The sequence below is a fragment of the Neopsephotus bourkii genome, unplaced genomic scaffold, assembly GCF_033783945.1.
Source record: "Neopsephotus bourkii isolate Nb327-2 ecotype Australia unplaced genomic scaffold, CSIRO-AGI_Nbou_v1 NB_616, whole genome shotgun sequence".
In the NCBI taxonomy this organism is placed as follows: domain Eukaryota; kingdom Metazoa; phylum Chordata; class Aves; order Psittaciformes; family Psittacidae; genus Neopsephotus; species Neopsephotus bourkii.
In genome coordinates, this window is record NW_026901116.1 from 2,604,001 (window position 1) to 2,630,105 (window position 26,105).

Here is a 26,105-nt window from a genome sequence, read left to right on the forward strand (position 1 = left end):
AGTTCTATCCCCATCCTCATGCCCAGTTCTATCCCCCTCCCGAATTCAAACCCCATCCTGGTCCACATCCCCCTCCCCATTCTCATCCCCAATTCTATCCCCATCGTGGTCCACAACCCCATCCCCATCCCAATCCCCATCCCTATCCCCAATTCCATCCCTATCCCCATCCCCATCCCGATCCCTATCCCCAATTCCATCCCTATCCCCATCCTCATCCCCCTCCCTATCCCCAATTTCATCCCTATCCCTATCCCCATCCCCATCCCCATCCCTATCCCCAATTCCATCCCTATCCCTATCCCCATCCCCATCCCCAATTCCATCCCTATCCCCATCCCTTATCCCCATCCCCATCCCCATCCCCATCCCCATCCCCATCCCCATCCCCATCCCTATCCCCAATTCCATCCCTATCCCCATCCCCATCCCATCCCTATCCCCAATTCCATCCCTATCCCCATCCCCATCCCCATCCCCATCCCCATCCCCATCCCCATCCCCATCCCCATCCCCATCCCTATCCCCAATTCCATCCCTATCCACATCCCCATCCCCATCCCCAATTCCATCCCTATCCCCATCCCTATCCCCATCCCCATCCCCATCCCCATCCCTATCCCCATTCCCATTCCCATTCCCATCCCCAATTCCATCCCCATCCCTATCCCCATCCCCATCCCCATCCCGGTCCCCCCCCCCCGTCCCCTCTCACCACCAGCGGCTCCTCCCTCCTCGGCGGGCACCAGGGGGGGCGGCAGCGCCAGAGCGGGGCTGAGACCTGCGGGAGAGCGGACACGGGGGGGATCCATGGGGAATCCCGAGGGAATCCGGGGTTTAATCCCAATTAATCGGGGCGTTAATACAGGGGGAACCCAGGGGGGCAGTGCAGGGGCTAATCCTTGGGGAATCTGTGGGATTCAATCCCAGGTGGTTAATCGATTACCGCAGGGTGTTAGCCAAAGGGGTAATGTAGGGGGGTTAATCGGGAGGAGTTAATTCCATGGGGTTAATCCAGTAGGGTGTTAATGTGGGGAGGATCCCGGCAGGGTAATCCCATGGGATTAATCCAGGGGGTTATTCAGGAAGGGGTAATGTGGGGAAGGGTAACACAAGGGGTGTAATGGGGGGGGGGACACACAATAAATCTGAGTGGGGGTAATTCATGGGGATAATCATGGGGAGAGGGATAATCCATCGGGGTAATCCATAGGGGATCATTTAGGGAAGTGTAACCCGAGCGGGATAACGGGGATTGGGGGGGGGGGGAGATAACAACAGGGGTTAATCTGGGAGAGGGATAATCCAAGGACAGGGATAACATGGAGGGATGGGGGGGGATAATCCCGGTGTGTGGGGCACAAACCCGGGATAAACCAACCTGGGGGGGGGGGGGGGGTCACCCCATTGCGGTGCATACCTGCAGGGCCGCGGGATGCTCCAGGTCCCGCTTGCCCCCCGGGTACCAGCCATGGGACCAGTGCTGGCCAGGGCAGGGGGGCACAGCAGAGGCCAGCAGCAGCAGGGCCAGCAGCAGCAGGGACCCACGGGGTGCCATGGCCGGGGGGGCTGTGGGGACAAGGGGGGGACTTGATCCATTGGCACCCACACCAGGGGCACCCTTGGGGCTGGGGGGGGGGGTGTGGGAGTGGAGAAGGGGTGGAGCACCCATGGGTGCTGATTGGGGTGTTCTGGGGATGGAGATGCAGAGGGTATGAGCACCCATGGGTGCTGATTGGGATGGTTTGGGGATGGAGGTGCAGTGGGTATGAGCACCCATGGGTGCTGATTGGGATGGTTTGGGGATGGAGGTGCAGTGGGTATGAGCACCCATGGGTGCTAATTGGGGTGTTCTGGGGATGGAGATGCAGAGGGTATGAGCACCCATGGGTGCTGATTGGGGTGGTTTGGGGATGGAGATGCAGCGGGTATGAGTACCGGGTGCTGATTGGGGTGGTTTGGGGATGGAGGTGCTTCCTGGGGTGGGGATGGAGATGCTGAAAGGGGTGATGACCCTGGGATGCTCTTTGGGATGGTTTGGGGATGGAGATGCAGTGGGAATGAGCACCCATGGGTGCTGATTGGATGGTGGGATGGAGTGCCGGGGGAGATAGGTGACGACTCTTTGGGATGGTTTGGGGATGGAGATGCAGTGGGAATGAGCACCCATGGGTGCTGATTGGGATGGTTTGGGGATGGAGCTGCAGCAGGTATGAGCACCCATGGGTGCTGATAGGGGTGGTTTGGGGATGGAGGTGCAGAGGGTATGAGCACCCATGGGTGCTGATTGGGGTGGTTTGGGGATGGAGGTGCTTCCTGGGGTGGGGATGGAGATGCTGAAAGGGGTGATGACCCTGGGATGCTCTTTGGGATGGTTTGGGGATGGAGATGCAGACGCTATGAACACCCATGGATAGATGCAGTGGGTATGAGCACCCTTAGGTGCTCTCTGAGGCAGATTCCAGCATGGAGATGCTGGAGGGCCTGAGCACCCCGGGATGCTGCTGGAGTTTGGGTCCAGCTTCGACAGCCCTTCTGAGGGTGCCATTGGGGTCTGATTCGGGGTGATCAGGAGCATCCCCCCCAGGGTCCCTGCATGGCACCAGCACCCCCCAACCCACCCCATAGCCTGGATGCAGGGGCAAGCTCACCTGGCTGGGTGATGGTGACGGTGGCAGCGGTGATGGTGGCAGTGGTGGCCGGGCTGAGCATCTCTATTTGTAGGGCTTGGTGATGGTGACGTTGTCCCTGTCACTGCTCCCATGGGAGACCACGGCCTCACTGATGGCATCACCCTCCTCCATTGGATAAAGCCGGTGCCCATCACATCCTCCCCTCTCAAATCCCCTCAGGACAGCACCCAGTGCCCCTCTTTTGGGGTGGGCATCCCTGGGAATGGGCTCAATCCCCAACACAGCTCCTGGGGGCTGGGAAAGGGCTGGATCCAGCCCAGAGGGTCCCCAGCCCCATGGACAGCGCAGCTCTTGGTGACGGATGGGGAGCAAACTCTCCGTGCCTCAGTTTCCCCACCCAATATCCCCAGTTCTCCCCCCATTTTCATGCCCATCACCCCCAAATCGATGCTGGCAATGGCCACAGAGCCCAAAGCCACCGGCTCCAGGGCTGTGACACAGGGATGGGGATTTAGGCAGGATCCAGCCCTGGATTAGCTCCAGCCGATGCTCGTGTCTCTGCTGTTTGCAGTTGGAAGCAGCAGATGCTGTGGGGAAAGGTCAGGACAGCTCCACACACCCCAAAATCCCTCCATTGGGAAGGCAGGGATAAAAGGGAAAGCACATCATTAATAGGATCATGGAGCAGCTGGGATGCAGGTGTTTGGGGTGGTCCCTGTCCCCAGGCAGAGCATCCATGGGGGGTGAGTGTGAACCCTGCATCCCAGAAGGGTCCCTGCATCACTTCAGGATGTGATGTACAGATCCAGCCAGAACCCCATAAAGTCAGGAGCCAGATCTTAGTGATGATGATGTTGGGGTTCATGGGGGGCAGGTGATGGATGATGGCAGCAGTGGGGTCACTAATAGCGGGTGGTTTGTGTTGTTTTGGGGGTCTCCCAAAAGATTGGGATTGAGCTGAGCTCTTAGGCAGAAGCTCTTCCCTGTGAGGGTGCTGAGGCGCTGGCACAGGGTGCCCAGAGAAGCTGTGGCTGCCCCATCCCTGGCAGTGCTCAAGGCCAGGTTGGACACAGGGGCTTGGAGCAAGCTGCTCCAGTGGAAGGGGTCCCTGCCCATGGCAGGGGTTGGAGCTGGAGGGGCTTTAAGGTCCCTTCCAACCCAAACCAGGCTGGGATCTCATGAGATGCTACAAGAAATGACCTGAAATCTCCTCCAGCACCTCGGGATGGAGGGCCCCTGGTCCAACGATGGAGGCAAAAGCCTGCAGCACACTGTCAATCGGAGATGGGCCCTTAACAGAACCACTTGGCTCTGTTCATTGTTGGTTCTGTTACAGATCAAGACAAGGGAAGGGTCTGGGTGCCACCTGGAAGGAGACACAGAGCTCAGACCATGTGCAGCCAGCCAGAGCCTCCAGACAGCAGCATCCCTCACTGCAGGGGTCGGCAAAGCCAATGTGAGCATCCTCACCTCAAGGCCACAGTGGTCCCAATCCCTGCAGCAGGTCCAAAACCCATCACCAACCCCATGGATATTTCCTTCAGGGGAGCAAACACCCTTTTGTTTTTCTGGGGTTTGGGGCTATTTTGGGGGGTGAAAACCCCAACAGTTGCTGCCACCATGATCCTTATGGCTTCCAAACCAGCAGCATGTGGTGGCTTCATCCTCAAGGATGAAACTATTTGCTTTGGCTCCCCAAACTTGGATATTTACATTGGATCTAAGGAAGCTCTTCCCTGTGAGGGTGCTGAGGCACTGGCTGCCCAAAGGACCTGTGGCTGCCCCATCCCTGGCAGTGCTCAAGGCCAGGTTGGACAGAGCCTTGGGTGATACGGTCTAGAGTGAAGCATCCCTGCCCATGGCGAGGGGTTGGAACTGGATGAGCTTTAAGGTCCTTTCCAACCCAAACCATTCCATGGTTCTATGACATTTAGAGCTACGCACACACACAAAGAGGGCTTTTTCCTTTGTCCTCCTGGCTTTTCAGAGCAGGGAAGTGTGACCCCCTCTCCCTGCAGGCCCAGCACCCTGTGCCCATGCGTTTGGGTTGGTTGTTGAGATGAGACCCAGGCTCTCTTTTCCTTCTGGTTTTTTAAAAAGGCTTTTACTCCCTCCAGAGAGAAAACAAAAAGAGATTTACAAAGCAAACCCCAGCCTGCCCCAGCTCTCCAGCACAGAGAGGGGGGCACCGTCTCCATCCAAACATCACGCTGTTTAATTCCCCAATAGAACATTGGAAAAAAAGGAGCCAACAGTATCCGCACTAACACTTTGCTACATATAAAATCTCCAGCTAATATGAAGCTTATGGTACCAACCTCTAAAACAGTTAAGATATATACACATATTTTGTTGGGGTTTTTTTTGGGGGGGAAAAGGGGTATATTAACAAACAGAATATTACAAAATATTAAAGAAGGCAACTCTTCTGTCATTGGATTCGGGGTGGGCTCCTCCTTGTCTTCACTTGAAGTTGGCGTAGTCTGAGAAGGCGTCGATGTACTCCTGCACCACCTTGTAGCAGAATTCGTACTGTTCCTGGGGGATGCAGGGAGAGCACAGGGTTAGGGCAGGGAAAGCCACTCCTGAGGTGGGATGTGGGGCATGGAAGCGTTGGAAACGTGTGTAGATGATGCCCTTGGTGACTGGGTTATGGTGGGCTTGGTTAGGGCTGGGTAAAGGCTGGAACTGATGATGTTGGGACTCTTCATCAAGGAGTGCAGTGATAGGGCAAGGGGGGATGGGTTCAAACTGAAACAGGGGAGACTGAGCTGAGCTCTTAGGCAGAAGCTCTTCCCTGTGAGGGTGCTGAGGCGCTGGCACAGGGTGCCCAGAGAAGCTGTGGCTGCCCCATCCCTGGCAGTGTTCAAGGCCAGGTTGGACACAGGGGCTTGGAGCAAGCTGCTGCAGTGGAAGGGGTCCCTGCCCATGGCAGGGGTTGGAGCTGGAGGAGCTTTAAGCTCCCTTCAACCCAAACCACTCTGGGATTCTATGATCTTAAAGGTCTTTTCCAACCTAGCTGGTTCTGTGATTCTATGCTGGCCTGTGGGAAGCTGGGTCAGGTGTCCTCAGCCCAGACCAAGGGTAGGAACTGGATTTCCACCCATGAGCGGTTCCCATCTCCTTTGTGCAACCCAAAACAGGGCTGCCCACCCTCCTTGCTAGAATGCCATCAACAAGAGAAACTCAGCTTTCCCCTTCCTCTCTTAGCTCCTGTTTTGATCCTCAAGGACCTTATTTTAAATCCCTGAGCATCCTTGCAAACTGCTCTTGCAAGACCTCACCTGGTCCTGCCTGCTCCAGTGCTCCCTGCATGCCCAAGCTGTGCCACAGCCTCTCCTCAAGCCTATAAATACATGGGCTTTGGCTGAGGATCATGGGATGGTTTGGGTTGGAAGGGAGCTTAAAGCTCCTCCAGCTCCAACCCCTGCCACAGGCAGAGACCCCTTCCACTGGAGCAGCTTGCTCCAAGCCCCTGTGTCCAACCTGGCCTTGAACACTGCCAGGGATGGGGCATGTCTCCAAGGAGGTTCCTAGAGCTTGTGTCAATGCTCTTAAGGGACTCGATGCCCTCATCCATCCAAGCTCCACTCCTCCAGACATCCTAACAAGAGGATGGGGATGGTACCTCCTGACCCACCTCCACCCCTCACTCTTTGATGGAGAGATGAAACCCTCAAGCAGGGGTTGAGTGCTCAATGTTGAGTCCTGTGGCTCTCTGGGGTGGCAGGAGGAGCATGGGGGCTCTTACCAGTGTCTGCACCATATGTGGCCTCTGTAGTCTTAAACTCTTCACTGTCTGAAAGACATCGAGAATCCCTTCAGCCTTCACCCGCTCCAGGACAGTGCTCAGGGCACAGAAGGTGCCTGTTCTTCCTGCTCCGGCACTGCAAGACAAAGCAGAAGGTAAAGGACACATCCTGCGGGCTTGGCTCAGGGGACAATCCATAGGGAAAGCACTGGAGGAGCCACCAGTGCTGCCCCAGTCTCTCCCAGTTTAGCTCTACAGGACCAAAGCCTCTTTGCTTAGCCAAGCAGGGAAACCCCATAGCACATGTGCATGGGCTGCTCCTGCTCAACCTAAGTGTTCTGAGGGACCTTGGACCATCATCTCCCAAGCTCCTCATAGAGCAGGTCCCCATGGAGGGGTGGCCAAGCCCTGCTCCACACGGGCTTTACCTGCAGTGCACAGTGATGGGGTGGTTGCCAGACTGCTGCTGCTGCTTCTGCACAGCCGCGATGATGTTGATCATCCCCTTCCCATCGCCAGGGATCCCAACCTCTGGCCAGCCATGGAAATGGAACTGCCGAATCTGCCGGCTCTTGTTTTCCTGGTGGGAGAGGATGCAGTGAGGTCGGGAAGTCGGTGGGAGATCCATAGAATCATAGAATAGTTTGGGTTGGAAAGGACCTCAAGATCATCAAGCTCCAACCCCCCTGCCATGGGCAGTGACACCTTGCTCTAAACCATATCACCCAAGGCCTCGTCCAGCCTGGCCTTGAACACTGCCAGGGATGGAGCATTCACAACCCCCCTGGACAACCCATTCCAGTGCCTCATCACCCTAACAGGAAAGGATTTCTTCCTTATATCCAATCTAAACTTCCCCTGTTTCAGTTTTAACCCATTACCCCTTGTCCTGTCACTACAGTCCCTAATGAAGAGTCCCTCCCCAGCATCCCTATAGGCCCCCTTCAGATACTAGGAGGCTGCTCTGAGGTCTCCATGCAGCTTCTCTTCTCCAGGCTGAACAGCCCCATCTTTCTCAGCCTATCTTCATACAGGAGCTGCTCCAGCCCCTGATCATTTTCATGGCCTTTCTCTGGACTTGTTCCAACAGGTCCATGAAACCCACCAGCTCAGGGCTCTGGGAAAGCCTGCTTGTGAAGGGAAGGCATTCCCATGTCATGGAGCAGGGCAGGATGTGGGGAACCAGGAGCAGGAGGGAGGCTGGGGGGTGGGCACAGGGATGGGGCAGAAGAAGGATGAAGGCTGCTGGGTGGCAGCAGGGAAGATGGATGAGAAGCAATCAGCCAGACTCTTGCAATGGAAGGTAAGCAGAGGGAACAAGGTGGGACTGCAGGGCATGGGCACTGCTTTGGGATGATGGGGATGTGATGGAGCTGAAGACACCAGAGGGAAGGCTCAGCACTTTCAACAGGAATCACAGAGCACCATCACTGAGGGCTACTGATGGCCAAACCCAAGAGCACCCATTGCTCCCTGCAGGGGGAAAGTGAGACTCTTACCCTGGTGTTTGTTACCAGCAGGTCCCGCACTGTGTAGCTCTCACATTCCTCCTCCTTTTTCAGCTCCACAGTGATGTCTCCATAGGACACGGAGCCATCAGATGGCCAGTACTGGGCACACTTCTCCTGCAAAAGCATTAGAAGAGGAGACAGCATGAAGAACCTGTCTTTTCTCACGGGATTGAATAGAAGAAGCCTTCTCCAGGGGCTGGAATGCCCAAACCCAAGTGGGATCCCATGGGTGTGCTTCGGAGAGGAGCAGCTCACTGCACCCAAGAGTGCTTTGAGAACTGAGGGTCCAGAGTTGATTCACTGAACATCTCCCCACCCTGGGTCTACAAACAACTGGACTCTTTGCATTAGAAGCAGAGGCTGACACGTATTGCCTGACAGAGAAGAGGTGACACAGCACCCACCACGAGTAGGGCCATGGGGAGGATTTAAGGGGTCTCACTGATTCACTTTGCTGGGGCTTAAATGCAGGTATCCCTTGGGGCTTACCTGGCCTCTCTCCTCCAGCTCCGTCAGCATCACTATGGAGCAGGATTTCCACTCCCAGATCATCCTCCAGAAGTCCTCTATCGTGTGCTGCAGCGGTCCTTGGCTGGCAATGTAGGAGTCCTTCTGGCGATAACCCTGCATCGAGAATGGGGACAGCAGTGAATGGCAGAGCCTGGATGCTGGGAGCACTGGGAGGAATGCTCCTGGAGATGACAGGGTTACCAAGCCCAGTTAAATGTGGGGAGCATCACGTCTGGCCATGGAATGAGCACGGAGAAACCTGCTCGCACAGTGGGCTGTGTCCCCAGCATGGGCATCACCACACCACTGCTCAAGCAGCTGAGGTGCCATCAGCCAGAGCTTTACCGTGGTAGACCTTTGTTCATGAAGAAATGCAGCAGGAGGAGGAGGCTCACATCCCCTGCGCGTGCATGGCCTCATCCATCTGGTGAAGAACCCAAACCATTTGGGTTTCCAGCACTCCTAAGAGATGTTGCAAAGTGGAGGCTGCCCCATCCCTGGCAGTGCTCAACGCCAGGTTGGACACAGGGGCTTGGAGCAAGCTGCTCCAGTGGAAGGGGTCCCTGCCCGTGGCAGGGGCTGGGACTGGAGGAGCTTTAAGCTCCCTTCCAACCCAAACCATCCCATGATCCTCAGCCAAAACCCACGTATTTATGGGCTTGAGAAGCTGTGGCACAGCTTGGGCCTGCAGGGAGCACTGGAGCAGGCAGGACCAGGTGAGGTCTTGCAAGAGCAGTTTGCAAGGATGCTCAAGGATTTAAAATAAGGTCTTTGAGGATCAAAACAGGAGCTAAGAGAGGAAGGGGAAAGCTGAGTTTCTCTTGTTGATGGCATTCTAGCAAGGAGGGTGAGCAGCCCTGTTTTGAGTGGCACAAAGGAGATGGGACCCGCTCACGGGTGGAAATCCAGTTCCTACCCTTGGTCTGGGCTGAGGACACCTGACCCAGCTTCCCACAGGCCAGCACAGAATCACAGAGCCAGCTAGGTTGGAAAAGACCTTTAAGATCATAGAATTGCAGAGTGGTTTGGGTTGAAGGAAGCTTAAAGCTCATCCAGCTCCAACCCCTGCCATGGGCAGGGACCCCTTCCACTGGAGCAGCTTGCTCCAAGCCCCTGTGTCCAACCTGGAGGAGCTTTAAGGTCCCTTAAAAAACAAAGCACTCTGGGATCTATGATCTATGCAGACCAGCAGCAGGTCTGGGTGACTCTGGCTCTTCCTCCACCACAAAGAGCTTCTGTTTCCAAGCCCTTCCGATGTCCCCTGTGCCCTGGCTGCAGACTGTGACTAAAGCTGCTTCGTCATTTGGAACTGGGCATTTAAGCAAAGTTCAACAGAGGCAGGAAATTGAATCCTGGACAAAAATCTCTTCCATTGACATTTAAGCTTTCTGATGCTGGAGCAGAACACAGAGGCTGTTCCCGCTGTGCTGTGTTGGATGCTCACGCAGCCGGAGCAACCCATAGGGACCAGCAAAGGAGACTGCAGGGAGCAATTAATTTGGGATGTTGTAATTGGGAATAAGCTGGTTTTACCGGTTCAACCCATGGCAGTGATTGTCCTTTGGGGGGAAAAATCACCCTGCCATTAGAAGATGGAAATAGAAATTGGACTAGAAAAGAGCAGGGTTCCATCATGCAGCCAGCTCTGGCATCACTGCACCAAGATAAACACTCAGATGAGATGTCCCCCTGAAGTCAATAGGATTACGCACAAGAAAGGGATGTGCAATCACTTTACCTCCTCCTTGGAGTGAGGAAAGCACTTAACCTCTCTGCCTCACCTCCTCCCGTCACCCAGACTGGTATAATGGGATTGACCTGGGTTTTCTCAGGGGCTTTGGGATCCGTCTCTTGCTCCATTACCTAATCTAGTGGATGTTGTCTGACCAAATGAAGAGTGCTGGAGAGTAATCACTGCCACGGCTACGTGCATCTGCTTCTCCAGAGCCAGCATCAGAGCCCAGAGTGGAAGTGAGACCAAGGTTTGGAGGCTCAGCTCTCCTCTCCTACATAGAGAGGTTTCTTGTAGAAAGAAACCAGCACCACCCAGTGACACAAAGCAAAGTCAAGTGGGAAGAGCCTTATGGAACCCAGAGGGGGAGAGTCTGGGGACAAATCCCTGCCACAGGAAGCAGCAAGAGGTAAAGAGTTTCCTCTGGGAGGAGATGGAGAGAAGGTTAAAGAAGACTCACGTCAATGAAGGATGCGTTTACGTAGTCTGTGTTCTCTTCACCTCTCTTCACTGGAATGATTACTCGGTTGAACTCATCTGAAACAGAAGGGAAACGATCTCAGTTCTGAGGAGCACCTTCAAAGCATGGCTCTGGCAACCAGGCATGGCCTTCAGCTGGGATGTCACCAAGCCTGAAGTGAGAGGACAGAGCTATGGGAAGGGGAGCACTGCGTTTACAGCACCTGACTGGGACAAGGAAGCTCAGCTCTATGTGAGCCACCCAGAGCTGGCTGCCCAGAACTCATTCTTGTATCCCCAAGGATGGAGACTCCACAACCCGTGCCAGTGCTCTCCCCCTCACACCCAAATGTGTTTCCTCATGTTTAAAGGGACCCTCCTGCGTCTCAGTGTGTGCTCATTGCCCCTCGTCCTGTCACTGGGCACCCCTGGAAAGAGCCTGGCTCCATCCTCTTTGCACCCTCCCTCAGGTACCTACAGGCATTGATGTGACCCCGCTGATCCTCTTCTCCAGGCTGAGCAGTCCCAGCTCTCTCAGCCTTGCCCCACAGCAGGGATGCTGCAGCCCCTGCATCACCTCTGTGCCCTTCACTGGGCTCTCCCCACTCTGCCCATGTCCCTCTGGCACTGGGGATCCCAGAGCTGGACACAGTGCTCCAGGAAGGATCCCCTTCCTCTGCCTGCTGGCAATGCTCTAACGCAGCCCAGGACACCACTGACCCCCTTTGCCACAAGGACACATTGCTGGCTCATGGTCAACCTGGGTTGTTCCTCCCCATGGGCAGGACTTTGCACTTCTCCTATAGGAGTTTATGAGCTCCCTGTTGGCCTGTTTCTCCAGCCTGTGTCCTGTCCCCACACCCCCCGGGCACACCCGACCCAGCAGACCACCAGCTCTTACATGGAATTATCTGAAGCACTCTGTTCTTCTTCATGTTGGCCGGCAAGTTGCCCGTCCTCATCTTGTCATTCTGAATCTTGATTGAAGTGAGCTTCTGCAGAGGAAGGAGCAGAAGCAAAGGCAGCTTTCAGCACCAGGCAAGCACACGGTGACCCCCAGAGCATCATCTGAGCAGATGCAGCAGGACAACGGCCAGGCTCACCTTGAACTCCTCTTCCAGGCCATTGCTGCTGGTCCCTGGCACTTTGTTGTAGATCTTCTGCAGGTGGATCTCTAAGGAGGTCACCTCCAGCTCTGTGTCACCGTAGAGATAATGCTCCAGAAGTGCTTGGTAGATGAACACGTACTGCATCTGCAGGGGGTGCAGGGAGGAGCCATCAGCCTCTGCTCCACGCTCAGTGAGTGCATCCCAGTGCCCACACACACTGCCTGCAAGCCCCACTGCCCACCGTGCTTGTGGGGCACCCCCTGAGAGCTCAGAGAAGTGGGTAACAACCTTCCTGCTGCTGTCTGGGGTCCGGGGCCTTATCTGCTACATCAGCCACAGCTGATACAACACAAAACTTGAAGGCTCAGGGGGGACCTGATGGCTGCCTCCAACTGCCTGACAGGAGGATGGAGCCAGGAGGGGCTGGGCTCTGCTCCCAAGGAACAAGGGATGGGACAAGAGGAACCGGCCTCAAGCTGCACCAGGGCAGGTTTAGATGGAGCTGAGGAACAATTCCTGCCCCAGAGGGTGCTCAGGCATTGGAACAGGCTGCCCAGGGCAGGGCTGCAGGCACTGGCCCTGGGGGTATTTAAAGGATGTGTAGATGTGGCACTGAGGGACACGGGTTAGTGATGGCCTTGGCAATGCTGGGGGAGTGCTTGGACTGGATGAGCTGAAAGGTATTTTCCACCCTGACTGATTTTATGATTCTATGAAGGGGATTAAAGAGAGCAGGAGGCAGTGAAAGGCTCCTGATGCAGCATCCTCCAGAAATCACAGGATCCCAGCCTGGTTTGTGTTGGAAGGGACCTTAAATCCCATCCAGCTCCAACCCCTGCCACAGGCAGGGACCCCTTCCACTGGAGCAGCTTGCTCCAAGCCCCTGTGTCCAACCTGGCCTTGAACACTGCCAGGGATGGGGCAGCCACAGCTTCTCTGGGCACCCTGTGCCAGCGCCTCAGCACCCTCACAGGGAAGAGCTTCTGCCTAAGAGCTCAGCTCAGTCTCCCCTCGGGCAGGTTCAAGCCATTCCCCTTGGCCTGGCCCTACAGGCCCTTGTCCCAAGCCCCTCTCCAGCTTTCCTGCAGCCCCTTTAGGCACTGGAGCTGCTCTAAGGACACCTAACTGCAGGGAGCAAAGCCCAGCCCCAAGCTCAGCACCACACTTACATCCGTCTGTACCATCTGGCAGCGCTGAGCCCGGATGCGGCTCACGAAGCCATAAACATCCACCTTCCTCTCGGCGTGCATCATGTCCAGCATGGCATCAATGACGATGAAAGTGCCCGTGCGGCCCACACCAGCACTGCAAGGGCAGAAGGGACAAGCGGTCAGTGCAGCAGCGCTGGGGTCCTTTGTGGAGCAGGCAGGAGGGAGCCAGGTGCTTCACAGCAGGGAGCAAAGAGCAAGGTGTGGTTTGGAGATGAAGAGCTCCTCAGTGTACCCTGGGTGTTGGAGATTGATGCTCACAGCATCTCCAGCTGCTGCCATGACCCCAGTGCATGAAGGCACAGAGCAAAGCCTAAGGCAGCTACGACACCCAGAGTCCTTCTGGGCTGCCTGCTCCTACCAGTGCCTGCTGCTCTTTCCAGTCCACCTCCACCATGGGGAAGGCTTGTTTCTCTGCTGGTAACTCAACCATTAAGGAGCAGAAGAAAGATGAGGCCTGCAGATGCTATGAAAAGGCAAAGCTCTTTTGCCACCTGCTCCCTGAGAAGGAAGGTGGAAAGATGGACTCGGGAGGTTGCAGATGTGATCATCTCTGCCTTTAACCCTGGGCTTTCCCTTATTGAAACACGGAGAGCCTCTGCAGCAACCCCAGGCTTGCTGCTGAGCCTGAAACCACTCCATGTGGGGGCAAACACCATGGTCCTTGCTCCCTTCTTCCAACTGCCTTCTCACAACAAGGGATGTCACCCTGTCATGGCCAGGGCAGCAGGGAGCCAAGGGAGATGCCACTAACACCACCACTGGTGCTTGGCTTGGCTTCCTCAGCATCCAGCTAACCCACTTGAACACCCAGCTGGAGCTGTAACGCCATCCCATCACGATTCCAAAGGGCTCCTTCAATTCACATGCATTTCTTTTTGAGCATTCCCATGTGGAACATCCTCCTTTCACATAAAACAGTTAAATAACAAAAGAGGCCTCAGTGCCAAGACCCCTTTTAGCATGGAACAGCAGCTGGTTTCCAAGTGACCCAGGAGAGGGCAGCCATGGCCAGGACTTACCTGCAGTGCACGACAATTGCTCCTGCGTATTGGGGGTTACACGTCTTCACCTTCTTCAGGAACTTGAGCATCCCGATGGGGGTGAAGGGGACCCCGAAGTCGGGCCAGCTGGTGAAGTGGAACTGTGTCACCAGGCGCTGGGGCTTCTTGTTGGTGACATCCCCGACCTGCAGGGGATGCAGGTTAACCACAAACACTCCCATTCCCCTTCTTTCCCCCCACAAAACAAGGGGCAAAGGGGGGGCGACAGCCCCAGCACTGAGCTGGGTGGCTTCAGAAGCATCCACAAGCTGAAAGGGCACAGATCCAGGCTCTGGGGCCAAATCAGCCCCTAACAGGATGACATTTTAATGACCCAGCATCACATCCCATGTTGTAGGGGTGAGAGGTGCCAGCCTGGACTTGGCTGGGGCTCCAAACTGGCTGCAACTGCCATGTTTCATTCCCAGGGAGCTGCCACTTCACCCATAGCCACAGCTCTGCCCACTGCATCCTCCTGTTAGAGGCAGAGGAGGGAACTGCACACGAAGGGTGAGGGCTCAGGAGAGCCCCACTCAGTGCCCACACAGGTTTCCCATCTCCAGCTCTTCCTTGCTGGCCCCTAAGAAAGCAAACAGTGACTAAAGCATCCAGAGGCTCCTTGGAGGACAAGCAACTGCAGGGACAGATGGGACAGCAGTCAAAGCCAAGGGTGGATTTTGCCTTGGCTCGTGGGATAAATCTGATTATTTGCAGGCATTAAGTGTCTGTGAGTGAGAGAAGGAAGCAATACTGTAACAGCAAGTGATGTAAGGACTGACTTTCAGCCTTGGCATCCATCAGCTTCCCTGCTCTCTGTTCAGTGCATACGTAGAATCATAGACTCATGGAATGGTTTGGGTTGGAAAGGACCTTAAGATCATCAAGTTCCAACGCCCCTGCCATGGGCAGGGACACCTCACACTAAACCATCTCACCCAAGGCTCTGTCCAACCTGGCCTTGAACACTGCCAGGGATGGAGCATTCACAACCTCCCTGGGCAATCCATTCCAGTGCCTCACCACCCTCACAGTAAAGAATTTCCTCCTTATATCCAATCTAAACTTCCCCTGTTTAAGTTTTAACCCATTACCCCTTGTCCTGTCACTACAGTCCCTAATGAAGAGTCCCTCCCCAGCATCCCTATAGGCCCCCTTCAGGTACATGCTGGGAATGAGATCCCACGTGTTTAAGATGGGTAAATTCTTAATAGTTCTGGTTAAAAGTGGACAGCCTGGAGAAGAGAAGGCTCCTGAAGGGGAGACCTCAGAGCAGCTCCAGTGCCTAAAGGGGCTGCAGGAAAGCTGGAGAGGGGCTTGGGACAAGGGCCTGTAGGGACAGGCAAAGGGGAATGGCTTGAACCTGACCGAGAGGAGACTGAACTGAGCTCTTAGGCAGAAGCTCTTCCCTGTGAGGGTGCTGAGGCACTGGCACAGGGTGCACAGAGAAGCTGTGGCTGCCCCATCCCTGGCAGTGTTCAAGGCCAGGTTGGACACAGGGGCTTGGAGCAAGCTGCTCCAGTGGAAGGGGTCCCTGCCCATGGCAGGGGTTGGAGCTGGAGGAGCTTTAAGCTCCCTTCCAACCCAAACCAGGCTGGGATTCTATGAAAACAATCACTCCTTGGAAGAGTTGAGCACCAGCCCCTGTGGGATGCCCAGTGCAGAGAGAGAAGGAATGGGATGGGATGGGGTGGGACAGGATGGGATTGGAGACCCAAGCCTCAGCACCTGCTGGATGCAGAACTTCCGCACTGTGTAATCCACGAGGACAGTCACATCCTCCACGGACACTCGGATGTTCCCGTATGTCCAGCAGCCCTGATCCGGCCAGTACTGAGCACACTTGCACTGTGGGGAGAGAAAACAGAGCAGGGTGAGCTCTGGTTCCTCTCAAGGCTGGGACCAGCTCCAAGGCACGCCCATGGGCATGAGATGTGCTGGATTTGGGTGAAGCTGGGTTAGATACCAGCCCACGAAGCCTTCTGGTACCCACCTCTTTCCTCTCCTTCAGGTTGGTCACCATGACAATCGTTGCTGTGTTTTGCTCCCAAATCATCCTCCAAAAATCATTCACTGTTTCTTCCTTTGGTCCTAAAGGGAAGGTACAAGGAAACATTATCTTTGGGATCAACCCCTAAAGCGCTGGGACTGAAACCCAGTGTTTGAAGGCACATGCCACGATGACGCAACACATCTTTTGCCAATAGATGTCAGCACAGGAGGTGCTTTGGTGGCTAACCCAAGGAACAATCCCATCACACAATGGCTGGGCTTTCTGGATGGGTTTTATGATCAGGAATTCCACTTGTAGCCCAAGAAGGGGAAATCAGACAAATGGAGCATGGAAACCACTTGTCCATGGTCACCCAGGGCAATTGTAGCCACATCAATCAGTCTGCAGAAGTCTTACCCTGGGGTCTTGGGCTTTAAACATGAGACCCCATCTCAATGAGGCACAAACACAGATACCTGCTGCCTGCAGACATGGAGCTAACTCAGCCTGAGGCTATGGTGAGCCAAGACAGCAGCAGAGCCAAAGCTTCACCCCGGTCTGGTACCACTGATGGACCAGATGCAGGCTTCCTTCCGCAGCAAGAGCCAGGCCAAAACCACCATGGCACCCTCCAGCAACTGGTATTGCACAGGTAGGGATGCTCTTCCTCCCCCAGCACATCCAGCACTGACTGCAAAAACCATACTGAGTACAGAGCATGGACCAGCCAGGCCTCCTTTTGAGCAGGGAGCTCTGCAAGGCGCTGGGCTGTGGTCAGACTGGAACAGCTTTACACAGCAGAAGGTCCCCAGCCCAACTGCCACCAGAGAGAGCTATGGGAATAGCCAAGTGTTTACCTTGTGCAGCAATGAACTTGTTTTTCTCTTGGTACCCCTATGGAGAAAAGGAGAAGAAGGATGTAAACGGAAGATGCGTGTTTGTCTAACACAAGAGTCAAGAAATGCATCTACATCATTAACAGCCAGAGCATCACCTGCTCTGCTGCTCATTTCCCTGTGCAGACGGAGCTGCAGCCCCTGAGGGGAGAAACAGCACCACCAGCAGGGCACAAATAAGGGAAAATCCCTGTGGAAAGGGCTCTTGCCCCCACAGCAACACCCCACATGCTCACGTGATGTGGGAATGACCCAACCTGTTGGCACAAAGCATTAACGAAGTGGTACCCGACAGCCCTTCTGGGGAATCAGACTGCATCCAGAGCATCACGCGGAAATCACGGTTAACCACTGAGAGATGGGGCTGTTGAGCTCATGGCGATTGATCTTGTGTATTCCCTAAGAGATATTTACTGGTGAAGAAAGGACAAAGCTCTTTTGGGCCTTGCTTTTCTTCATGTTCCTCTACCTCTAAGTCTCCTTCACACTACCCTTCCAACTTATTGGAGCTCTATCATAGAATCATAGAATCATAGAATAGAATCATAGAATAGTTTGGGTTGGAAAGGACCTTAAGATCATCAAGTTCCAACCCCCCTGTCATGCGCAGGGACACCTCACACTAAACCATGTCACTCAAGGCTCTGTCCAACCTGGCCTTGAACACCGCCAGGGATGAAGCATTCACAACTTCCTTGGGCAACCCATACCAGTGCCTCACCACCCTCACAGTAAAGAACTTCTTCCTTATATCCAGTCTAAATTTCCCCTGTTTCAGTTTTAACCCATTACCCCTTGTCCTACCACTACAGTCCCTAATGAAGAGCCCACCCTCAGCATCCCTATAGCCCCCCTTCAGATACTGGAAGGCTGCTCTGAGGTCTCCACGCAGCCTTCTCTTCTCCAGGCTGAACAGCCCCAACTTTCTCAGCCAATCTTCATATGGGAGGTCATAACCACAGAGAGAGGACATATCTCTTCCTGGGAACAGAGCAGGGCAGTGTTGCTGCTCTTTTAGCTGGATTCCTTGGTATCTTTTTCATGCCCTTCCCACATCCATCCCTGCAAGCTGGGAAGTACCAATGATTAACTGGTGCCTCATCAGCCATTAATCAGAAACTCTCATTCATAGAATCCCAGCCTGGTTTGGGTTGGAAGGGACCTTAAAGCTCCTCCAGCTCCAACCCCTGCTACAGGCAGGGACCCCTTCCACTGGAGCAGCTTGCTCCAAGCCCCTGCGTCCAACCTGGCCTTGAACACTGCCAGGGATGGGGCAGCCACAGCTTCTCTGGGCACCCTGTGCCAGCGCCTCAGCACCCTCACAGGGAAGAGCTTCTGCCTAAGAGCTCAGCTCAGTCTCCCTGTATAAATTCCTGCAGGATCATTTCCCAGACTCCTTTCGAAGCAGCCAGCTCAGCTTTGCAGCCCCCCCAAGGAGTCCAAGTGCTTCCCATTATCAGAGGTGGGAAGAGATGGGACTATGGCAAAGCAGCTGGGCAACTTGAGTTCTGGCTCTCAGCCTCTTACTCTGACATTACTCAAGGCATAAAATGAAGTGCAGGGAGCTCCACCACGGCCACACCAAGGTTATGAGATCAAAACACAGCCTAACGTATTGCTCTGGAGGAGCTGGGGAGATGTTAATGGAGGAGGTAATGTCTTAACCATCCTCTCCCAGCCACAAATCACACCCCATGCAAGCCTCATGCTCCTGATGGGACCAGGCACCACTGACCAGGGCAGAGCCAGGGGGAATTTCCCCTTCCAATGCCACAACTCACATTAATGAAGGAGGCGTTGATGTAGTCGGAGTCAGGAACCCCTTCGACAGGAGTCAGGTGAACCCTGGAATGATCATCTGCAGGGCAATGAAAACTGCATTAAACCCAGCTCCCTCCACGTAGCTGCTATCTGCTGCAGTGAGACAGCCCCATCCTGGAGCAGAACTGGGGCTCCCCTGCACACCAAACACCTTTGTGCCCCCAAGTTCTTCTTGCTTAAGCCTGGAGAGGTTCCAGACCTCACCCAAGGACACTTCTACAGAGGGCACACACGAGGAGGTCCCCATCGCACCCAGCAGGAGCTGCTGGTTTGGCACTGCCCATCCCCTTCACTTTCTGATACTGGCTCCGGGTATCTCCTCCTCATGGGCACCTAAAGCTAAAGCAGATGCTGCCACCCACCTGGGAGGTGAAGTGACCTCAACCATGGCCTTGCCGATCCCCAAAACGGGAATAGGGAGCCCTGGAATGTGTGCTGGCCATGTCCTCCCCCCCAGCCCCAACAGCTCTGATACTTACAGGGCAAAATGTTCACATATCTGTTCTTCTCCTTGTTCTCCTCCTTGGAAGCAGCTTCACACGTGGCCTGTATGGGACACGCTGGGAGAGCCTGCAGTGGCAGAAAACAGGGTTTTCTGTGATGGTCTTAGGGCATGGCAATACACAAATGCATCCAAGCATCCTGCCCCTTCGCATGTGTCCCTGTCTCCACCCGAGCAGCAGCTCCTCCTCCTCACCAAGCTCAAGGTGACCATTAAAACAGCATGGGCTGGACCAGAGAGAGCAAACCCCGTCCAAAACACATCTGGAACCTCAGGACCCATGGACACGAGGTGGCAGCAGAGGCTCTGGCACCAAACCCAGCGATCCAGGAGCTCCCTTCTGCCTGCTGAGATTGCCTCTGTTCAGTGATGCTCACAGCCCCATCGCCTGAGCACACGCAGGGATGGGAAGCAGCACCCATGCAGGGAGCTGCCCTTCACCCAGCAGCACTCTAGGTTGGGGTGCTGTGGGGTCACAGGCGATGCTGTCCCATGTTCTGCACTCGGGCAGGGCAGCACTGTTATTCCACATCCCTGAATAGGAGGAGGATGAGAACATACAGCAGGCATTCAGCATCCCTTCCTCCAGCTGACAGCAGGGACGTGCCTCGGCTACGGAAGTCTTCAGGGCAAGCAAGTATTTATAACCCCCAAATCCCCTCCCTGGGCATTCACTGCACCTCTTGAGTTTCATTGGAGCACGGCCAGGGAGGGTATCAAGTTGTGCAGCAGCTGGAGAGGGCTGAATGGCTTCTTTTAATCCCATATCATGCTCTGGACCAAAGGCTTTAGGTGTTTGTGGTGACACCTTCGCAGTACAGGCAACCAGATCAGTGCATTTGCTTTCATGAATGATGCTGGTGGAGAGTCCAGCTCCTGTGTTACGTGCTGTGATACTCCAGCTTGAGATTTAGCTCTGTTCCTCACCTCAGCACTGCTCTGCCTGCTTCTGTATTGCCAAGGTGAAACAGGTTTATCACCACAAGAAGCTGCAGAGCTCAGCAACATCAAGAAGAGGTTGCAGCCATCTCAGAAGAGATGATCCGGCATTGTGGGATAAGGACAACACCAGAATAACTTCCTGCTGATGGCCAATTGTCATATAGATTGTCATCATTCTGGTTCAGGGTTAACAGCTCCCTGAAACACATGGGGGTGTTTCTGTTCCTCTGTCAGAGCTTCTGGCTGTTGGTGGATTTAAGCCATGAGGATCGGGTGCAGAAAGAAAGCAGCAGGCAGGGAAGCTCTGGAAGACCCCTAGACATCCAACACACCTCCTGAACCCACTAAAACATAACCCCACAGTGCTGCTTGCTACAGAACCCCTGCTTTCTGTGCTGAACGTGACGGGTAACAGCTTGCCCACCCTTACACCACATTCAGGGACAGAATCAATCCTCCCACCCCACAACACACTGAATACCGCTGAGGACAGGCAGAGCATCACTCCCTCCATGAAGCCTCCAGATAAGCTCTTCTGAAGCACAGCATCCAGCACTGCCACTTCATGGACCCAGTCACCCCTTGGGTTGATGTGCCATCCCTACACTAGGTACCACTGCACCTCCTCACTGATGTACCAGCTCCTCTGTCCTTGCCCTATGACATGAGACCACATTTCACCTCGCTGTGTGCCATAAGCCCAACGCTGAGAGCATCCCGTGGGATCTAAGGGCAGGAAGCAAAGGGACTCACATTGAACTCCTCCCGAAAGAGCTTGTTGTCGTCTGCCATGCGGCGGTTGATCTCCTCTTCCAGCTTGTCAACGGGCAGAGGCGGGTACTTGCGGTTGGTGCTGGGGGAGCGGGCGAGCAGCGGCATGCTCTGAGGCTCTGCAATGACATGGGCATCACAGGAGCCCACCCAGGGCTCGTCCATGCCCAGGTGGGCACCGGGACCTCACACACACACTTAGGGCTCCCTCACATCTCGCTATCCCCAGGTTGCCATGGAATCCTGACCTGGTTTGGGTTGGAAGGGAGCTTAAAGCTCCTCCAGCTCCAACCCCTGCCACGGGCAGGGACACCTTCTGGGAACCTCACTTCAAAAGAGACATTGAGGGGCTGGAGCGGGGCCAGAGAAGGGCACTGGAGCTGGTGCAGGGCCTGGAGCCCAAGTGTGATGGGGAAGGGCTGAGGGACCTGGGGGGTTCAGTCTGGAGAAGAGAAGGCTCAGGGGGGACCTGATGGCTGCCTCCAACTGCCTGACAGGAGGATGGAGCCAGGAGGGGCTGGACTCTGCTCCCAAGGAACAAGGGATGGGACAAGAGGAACTGGCCTCAAGCTGCACCAGGGCAGGTTTAGATGGAGCTGAGGAACAATTCCTACCCCAGAGGGTGCTCAGGCATTGGAACAGGCTGCCCAGGGCAGGGCTGCAGGCACCGTCCCTGGGGGTGTTTAAAAGACAAGAGATGTGTGCCATGGGTTAGTGGTGGCCTTGGCAGCGCTGGGGAACAGTTGCACTTGATGAGCTTAAGGCTCTTTTCCACCCCAGTTGATTCTATGATAACATGAAACACTTTCAGCACCCTGGGATCAAGCATCACACTATAACAGAGGCAGCGAGATCAGGCAGTGAGGACCAAGCCATCAATAGTGGGGCATGGAGACCACCCTAACCCTCACTTCACCCTTGCCCACATGGGAAGCCTGGCACCATTGCAGAGACAGAACTCCCAGATGGACACAGTTAAAGGTGGCTGCTGCTTGTGGTTCCTCAGTGAAGCCAGGAAAGGCCACGCCAGGGTTATACCAACACAGCTGATGCTCTATGAAGTTCACACCTTCATTTACAGCCATGTAAAAGGGGCAGGGAAGGTCTGAGCTGCCAACGGGAAAAAAAGGTGCTGATTTCCAGTTAGCACTTGCCTGAAGGTGTTTATGTGGAAGGAGCTCAGAAAAGGGATCTGAACTGAGCTTAAGAGGTGGTGGTTCCTCTTTAGCTCTTACTCTGGTGTCTATACACTGATGGAGATGTCCAACTTCAGACCTCCACGGGCAGCGCTGGCTCAAAGCTCAGTTTAGAGTTTAGCCATTACAGCAGGCTTGCACAAGACTTTAAAACTGTATTTATGCATCTTTAAGAGGTCCCAAAAGGTTTTAATAAAGGACAAAGTGTATTTGCTTTTGTTTGTTTCGAGTTGGAAAGGACCTTAAGATCATCCAGTTCTAACCCCTGCCATGCGCAGGGACACCTCACACTAAACCATGGCACCCAAGGCTCTGTCCAACCTGGCCTTGAACACCGCCAGGGATGGAGCATTCACAACCTCCCTGGGCAACCCATTCCAGTGCCTCACCACCCTAACAGTAAAGAACTTCTTCCTTAGATCCAATCTAAACTTCCCCTGTTTCAGTTTTAACCCATTACCCCTTGTCCTATCCCTACAGTCCCTAATGAAGAGTCCCTCCCCAGCATCCCTATAGGCCCCCTTCAGATACTGGAAACTGCTCTGAGGTCTCCATCCAGCCTTCTCTTCTCCAGGCTGAACAGCCCCCATGTTCTCAGCCGATCTTCATCCAGGAGGTGCTCCAGTCCCTGAGCATCCTCGTGGCCTCCTCTGGACTCACTCCAACATTCCTTCTGTGAGATGCATTTGTGCTCCCTGTGTCCCACCAACGAGGGCCTCACCTGCATCATCCGTCCGGCCGTTGGACAACCGAAAGGAGTTGGAGTGACTCCCTGCTTGCTTGTATTTCTTGAACCTACCAGAGACAATGGAGAGGAGAACATCAATAGAGACCCATCAAGAAGTCCAGAATGAGAGATCATAGAATCATAGAATAGTCAGGGTTGGAAAGGACCTTAAGATCATCGAGTTCCAACCCCCCTGCCATGGGCAGGGACACCTCACTCTAAACCATATCACCCAAGGCCTCGTCCAACCTGGCCTTGAACACTGCCAGGGATGGAGCATATGATGGAGCATGATTGCTGCCATGAAGGGGTTTTCTCACAGCTTGGTGGCTCCTAGAGGCTACAGGACCTCTAAAATCCTACCTATGGCTATACCATTGAACTGACCACATCTGGAAAGGCTTCAGAGTAAGGTAACAGCCAGGAGGAGAAGCTTTAAGACTGCTTCTTATGGAGGACACCCCAAGGAGCTGCTGCTGCATGGGCTGACGCAGCAGAGCACATCACCCCCAGGTTGATGTGTCGCGCAGCAAAGCCCTTTCTCCATGTGCTTTTAACTTGAAGCAGATGCTCACGCTCCACTTGCCTCCAGTTACGGGTTTTGCTGAATCACTGGGCAGGCAGCAGCCAACAGAAACCCTTTCTTTAGGGCTGGAAGCCAAGTGGGGAGGACTCAAACTCAACTCCTGAGGCAAAGCTCTCATCAGGTTCACTGCTGCGAGGGCAGGCCTGGAGCCAGGAGGCGAAGGGGATTTTTCCATTGCTAAGGAAATGGGGTTTTCTTTGCCTTTTTTTTACTATTTTAGCCTCAAAATGGTGAGTAATTTAAAGTGTTTCCTGCAGGTGAACAACCACCCTCTTCTAGCTGAGCAGATACGTGCTCAGGAGCTGGGAATGCTGCATTTGGAGCAGCACAGATGCTTGGATGGCTTAAAAACGGACCTAAGGTGGCTTTGGAATGCTATAGAACCAGGTACAGCATCACCTAACGCCCCTAACAAGCTCCAGCCGTAAGGTGCTTTGCAGTGGGAGCTGCACAGGCACAATGTGCAGGTCTGGTTTCCAAGACAGAGCTTGGCTCGGGATGTTGGATCACGTTCGATAGCAAGATGGGAATCAAGGAATAACACACCCAGTTATACAAGCAAAGGAGTTTCTGGCTCCAGTGCTGTGTTCAGCTTCCCTGCATTACTCAATCCAACACCCTTAGCCTCAGCAGGAAACCTTACTGACTACTTAACTGCATTAACAGGACTTCAGTTTAACCTTCCCTACTAAATATGGCTTTATTCAGGAGCAGAACAGGCATTGCCCCACTTTATAGAGAAAGCAATAAGCATCATTTGCTAGATAACCCCAAAGCACATTTTCATTATCCTTACAGGTTTCTTGTGTGGCTGTGTCAGCCTTTAGCTTAGGAAACAGCACAAAGGCTTATCCCTGTGTGTTCAGTGATGAATTCCTGCCAAACAAGGGGAATCAGCATGAAAGCATCTCTTACCTTAACATGTACAGCACAATAATAATAAATACTATGACTAGGAGGGAAGACAGGGCCACCATCACAGCTATAATTGGAGTCTCATCTGCAAGAGGAAGAGAAAGGGGTGGTTATCAACACTGAAACACCCAGTGCCATTGCTCAACAGGGCAGAGATGTAGTTTCTGCTTGCTGGAGCCAGGCTGAGAGAGCTGGGCTGGGGCAGCCTGGAGAAGAGAAGGCTCCTGAAGGGGAGACCTTAGAGCAGCTCCAGTGCCTAAAGGGGCTGCAGGAAAGCTGGAGAGGGGCTTGGGACAAGGGCCTGTAGGGACAGGCCAAGGGGAATGGCTTGAACCTGCCCGAGGGGAGACTGAGCTGAGCTCTTAGGCAGAAGCTCTTCCCTGTGAGGGTGCTGAGGCGCTGGCACAGGGTGCCCAGAGAAGCTGTGGCTGCCCCATCCCTGGCAGTGTTCAAGGCCAGGTTGGACACAGGGGCTTGGAGCAAGCTGCTCCAGTGGAAGGGGTCCCTGCCAGCGGCAGGGGTTGGAGCTGGAGGAGCTTTAAGCTCCCTTCCAACCCAACCCAGGCTGATTTGACTGCCGAGCTACCAAGGGGCACTCTGGTTTATTTCTGCACTTGTTGCTCTGTGCAGGGAGGTCCAGAACCATTACTCTGACCAAGAAATATGATCTCTGTGCCATGATTTGAAGGCAATGACCTAGCAGGGCAAACAAACCCTCCTGGGTTTATTCAGAGACATGAAACCCTCCTGGCCTTGTGCATCTTTGCTCCTTCCATCCACATGTTGACATGTCCCCCATCCCAGCAGCAAAAAGCCAAGGAATACATTGGGAAGCATTTCTGTATCCTGCACACTTGGTTGCTGCTTAAGCTTCAGCATTACCCACCATGAAGCTTTCCAGAAGCAAGACCAGGAAGGCAAAGCAACCGTGGTGTGTCTTAACCCAAGCACAGCCAGCCCTTTCTTGGTGAAACCTCCAACCGTAACCATCAGCACCATCCTGCCTGCTGGAGAGGAAGGCGAGCTGCCCTGCCAAAGTGCTGTGCCCCTGCTATCATAGACTCATAGAATAGTTAGGGTTGGAAAGGACCTTAAGCTCATCCAGTTCCAACCCCCTGCCATGGGCAGGGACACCTCACACTAAACCATGGCACCCAAGGCTCTGTCCAACCTGGCCTTGAACACTGCCAGGGATGGAGCATTCACAACCTCCCTGGGCAACCCATTCCAGTGCCTCACTACCCTCACAGGAAAGAACTTCTTCCTTATATCCAACCTAAACTTCCCCTGTTTCAGTTTTAACCCATCACCCCTTGTCCTATCACTACAGTCCCTGATGAAGAGTCCCTCCCCAGCATCCCTGAAGGCCCCCTTCACTCACGTATTACTGGACCACTTCTCCTGCCCTGGCTGGTGTCAAGCTCAGCCTCACCGGTGCAGTGCGGTTGTCAGATGTGATTTAAGGGTAGGGTGCCTCTGGCAGCAGGGTGCCTCTGGCAGCAGGATGCAGGAGGTCTGGGGGTTGTTGTGGCTCCCTGCAGCCATTCCTTAAGCACATGTGCCTGGATGAGTTAGAGCTTTGCCACCGCAGAGCTAACCACTGCCATGCTGCCCAGCCTACCCAGCAAAGGCAGGCAGGAAACGGGCTGGAGGGTCCCCAGCCAGCACTGGGGAGCGGTGCCACCATCCTCAGCCCCTGTTCTGCTCGAGTCTTAGCTCCAGGGGTGTCACACTTGGAATTTGCTTGGAGAAGGACAAGGAGTCAATGCTCTGCTTCCACAGACCTGCAGTGCTGGAGCATCC

The 26,105-nt window shown here is 54.4% G+C and overlaps 2 protein-coding genes across 6 annotated transcripts in view; both read right to left on the minus strand.

The window, feature by feature from the left end:
* MRPS26 (mitochondrial ribosomal protein S26) overlaps nucleotides 1-26,105 on the minus strand; it is a 121,516-nt gene that overhangs the window by 6,112 nt on the left and 89,299 nt on the right. The gene's annotated exons all lie outside the window — the stretch shown is intronic.
* Nucleotides 4,827-26,105, minus strand: part of PTPRA (protein tyrosine phosphatase receptor type A) — a 110,503-nt gene continuing 89,224 nt past the window's right edge. For all 5 annotated transcript variants that reach the window (XM_061351938.1, XM_061351937.1, XM_061351940.1 and 2 more), the window contains 18 exons: nucleotides 24,303-24,387; nucleotides 22,796-22,869; nucleotides 20,861-20,997; nucleotides 19,143-19,233; nucleotides 18,624-18,700; nucleotides 16,804-16,840; nucleotides 15,947-16,044; nucleotides 15,682-15,801; nucleotides 13,936-14,102; nucleotides 12,875-13,010; nucleotides 11,700-11,849; nucleotides 11,498-11,591; nucleotides 10,598-10,674; nucleotides 8,385-8,519; nucleotides 7,884-8,009; nucleotides 6,813-6,964; nucleotides 6,385-6,520; nucleotides 4,827-5,171 (listed from right to left, as the gene is read on the minus strand). In XM_061351938.1, the coding sequence (XP_061207922.1) occupies nucleotides 5,097-5,171; nucleotides 6,385-6,520; nucleotides 6,813-6,964; nucleotides 7,884-8,009; nucleotides 8,385-8,519; nucleotides 10,598-10,674; nucleotides 11,498-11,591; nucleotides 11,700-11,849; nucleotides 12,875-13,010; nucleotides 13,936-14,102; nucleotides 15,682-15,801; nucleotides 15,947-16,044; nucleotides 16,804-16,840; nucleotides 18,624-18,700; nucleotides 19,143-19,233; nucleotides 20,861-20,997; nucleotides 22,796-22,869; nucleotides 24,303-24,387 (1,967 nt within the window). In that variant the 3' untranslated portion in view covers nucleotides 4,827-5,096. The remainder of the gene's footprint in view (nucleotides 5,172-6,384; nucleotides 6,521-6,812; nucleotides 6,965-7,883; nucleotides 8,010-8,384; nucleotides 8,520-10,597; nucleotides 10,675-11,497; nucleotides 11,592-11,699; nucleotides 11,850-12,874; nucleotides 13,011-13,935; nucleotides 14,103-15,681; nucleotides 15,802-15,946; nucleotides 16,045-16,803; nucleotides 16,841-18,623; nucleotides 18,701-19,142; nucleotides 19,234-20,860; nucleotides 20,998-22,795; nucleotides 22,870-24,302; nucleotides 24,388-26,105) is intronic.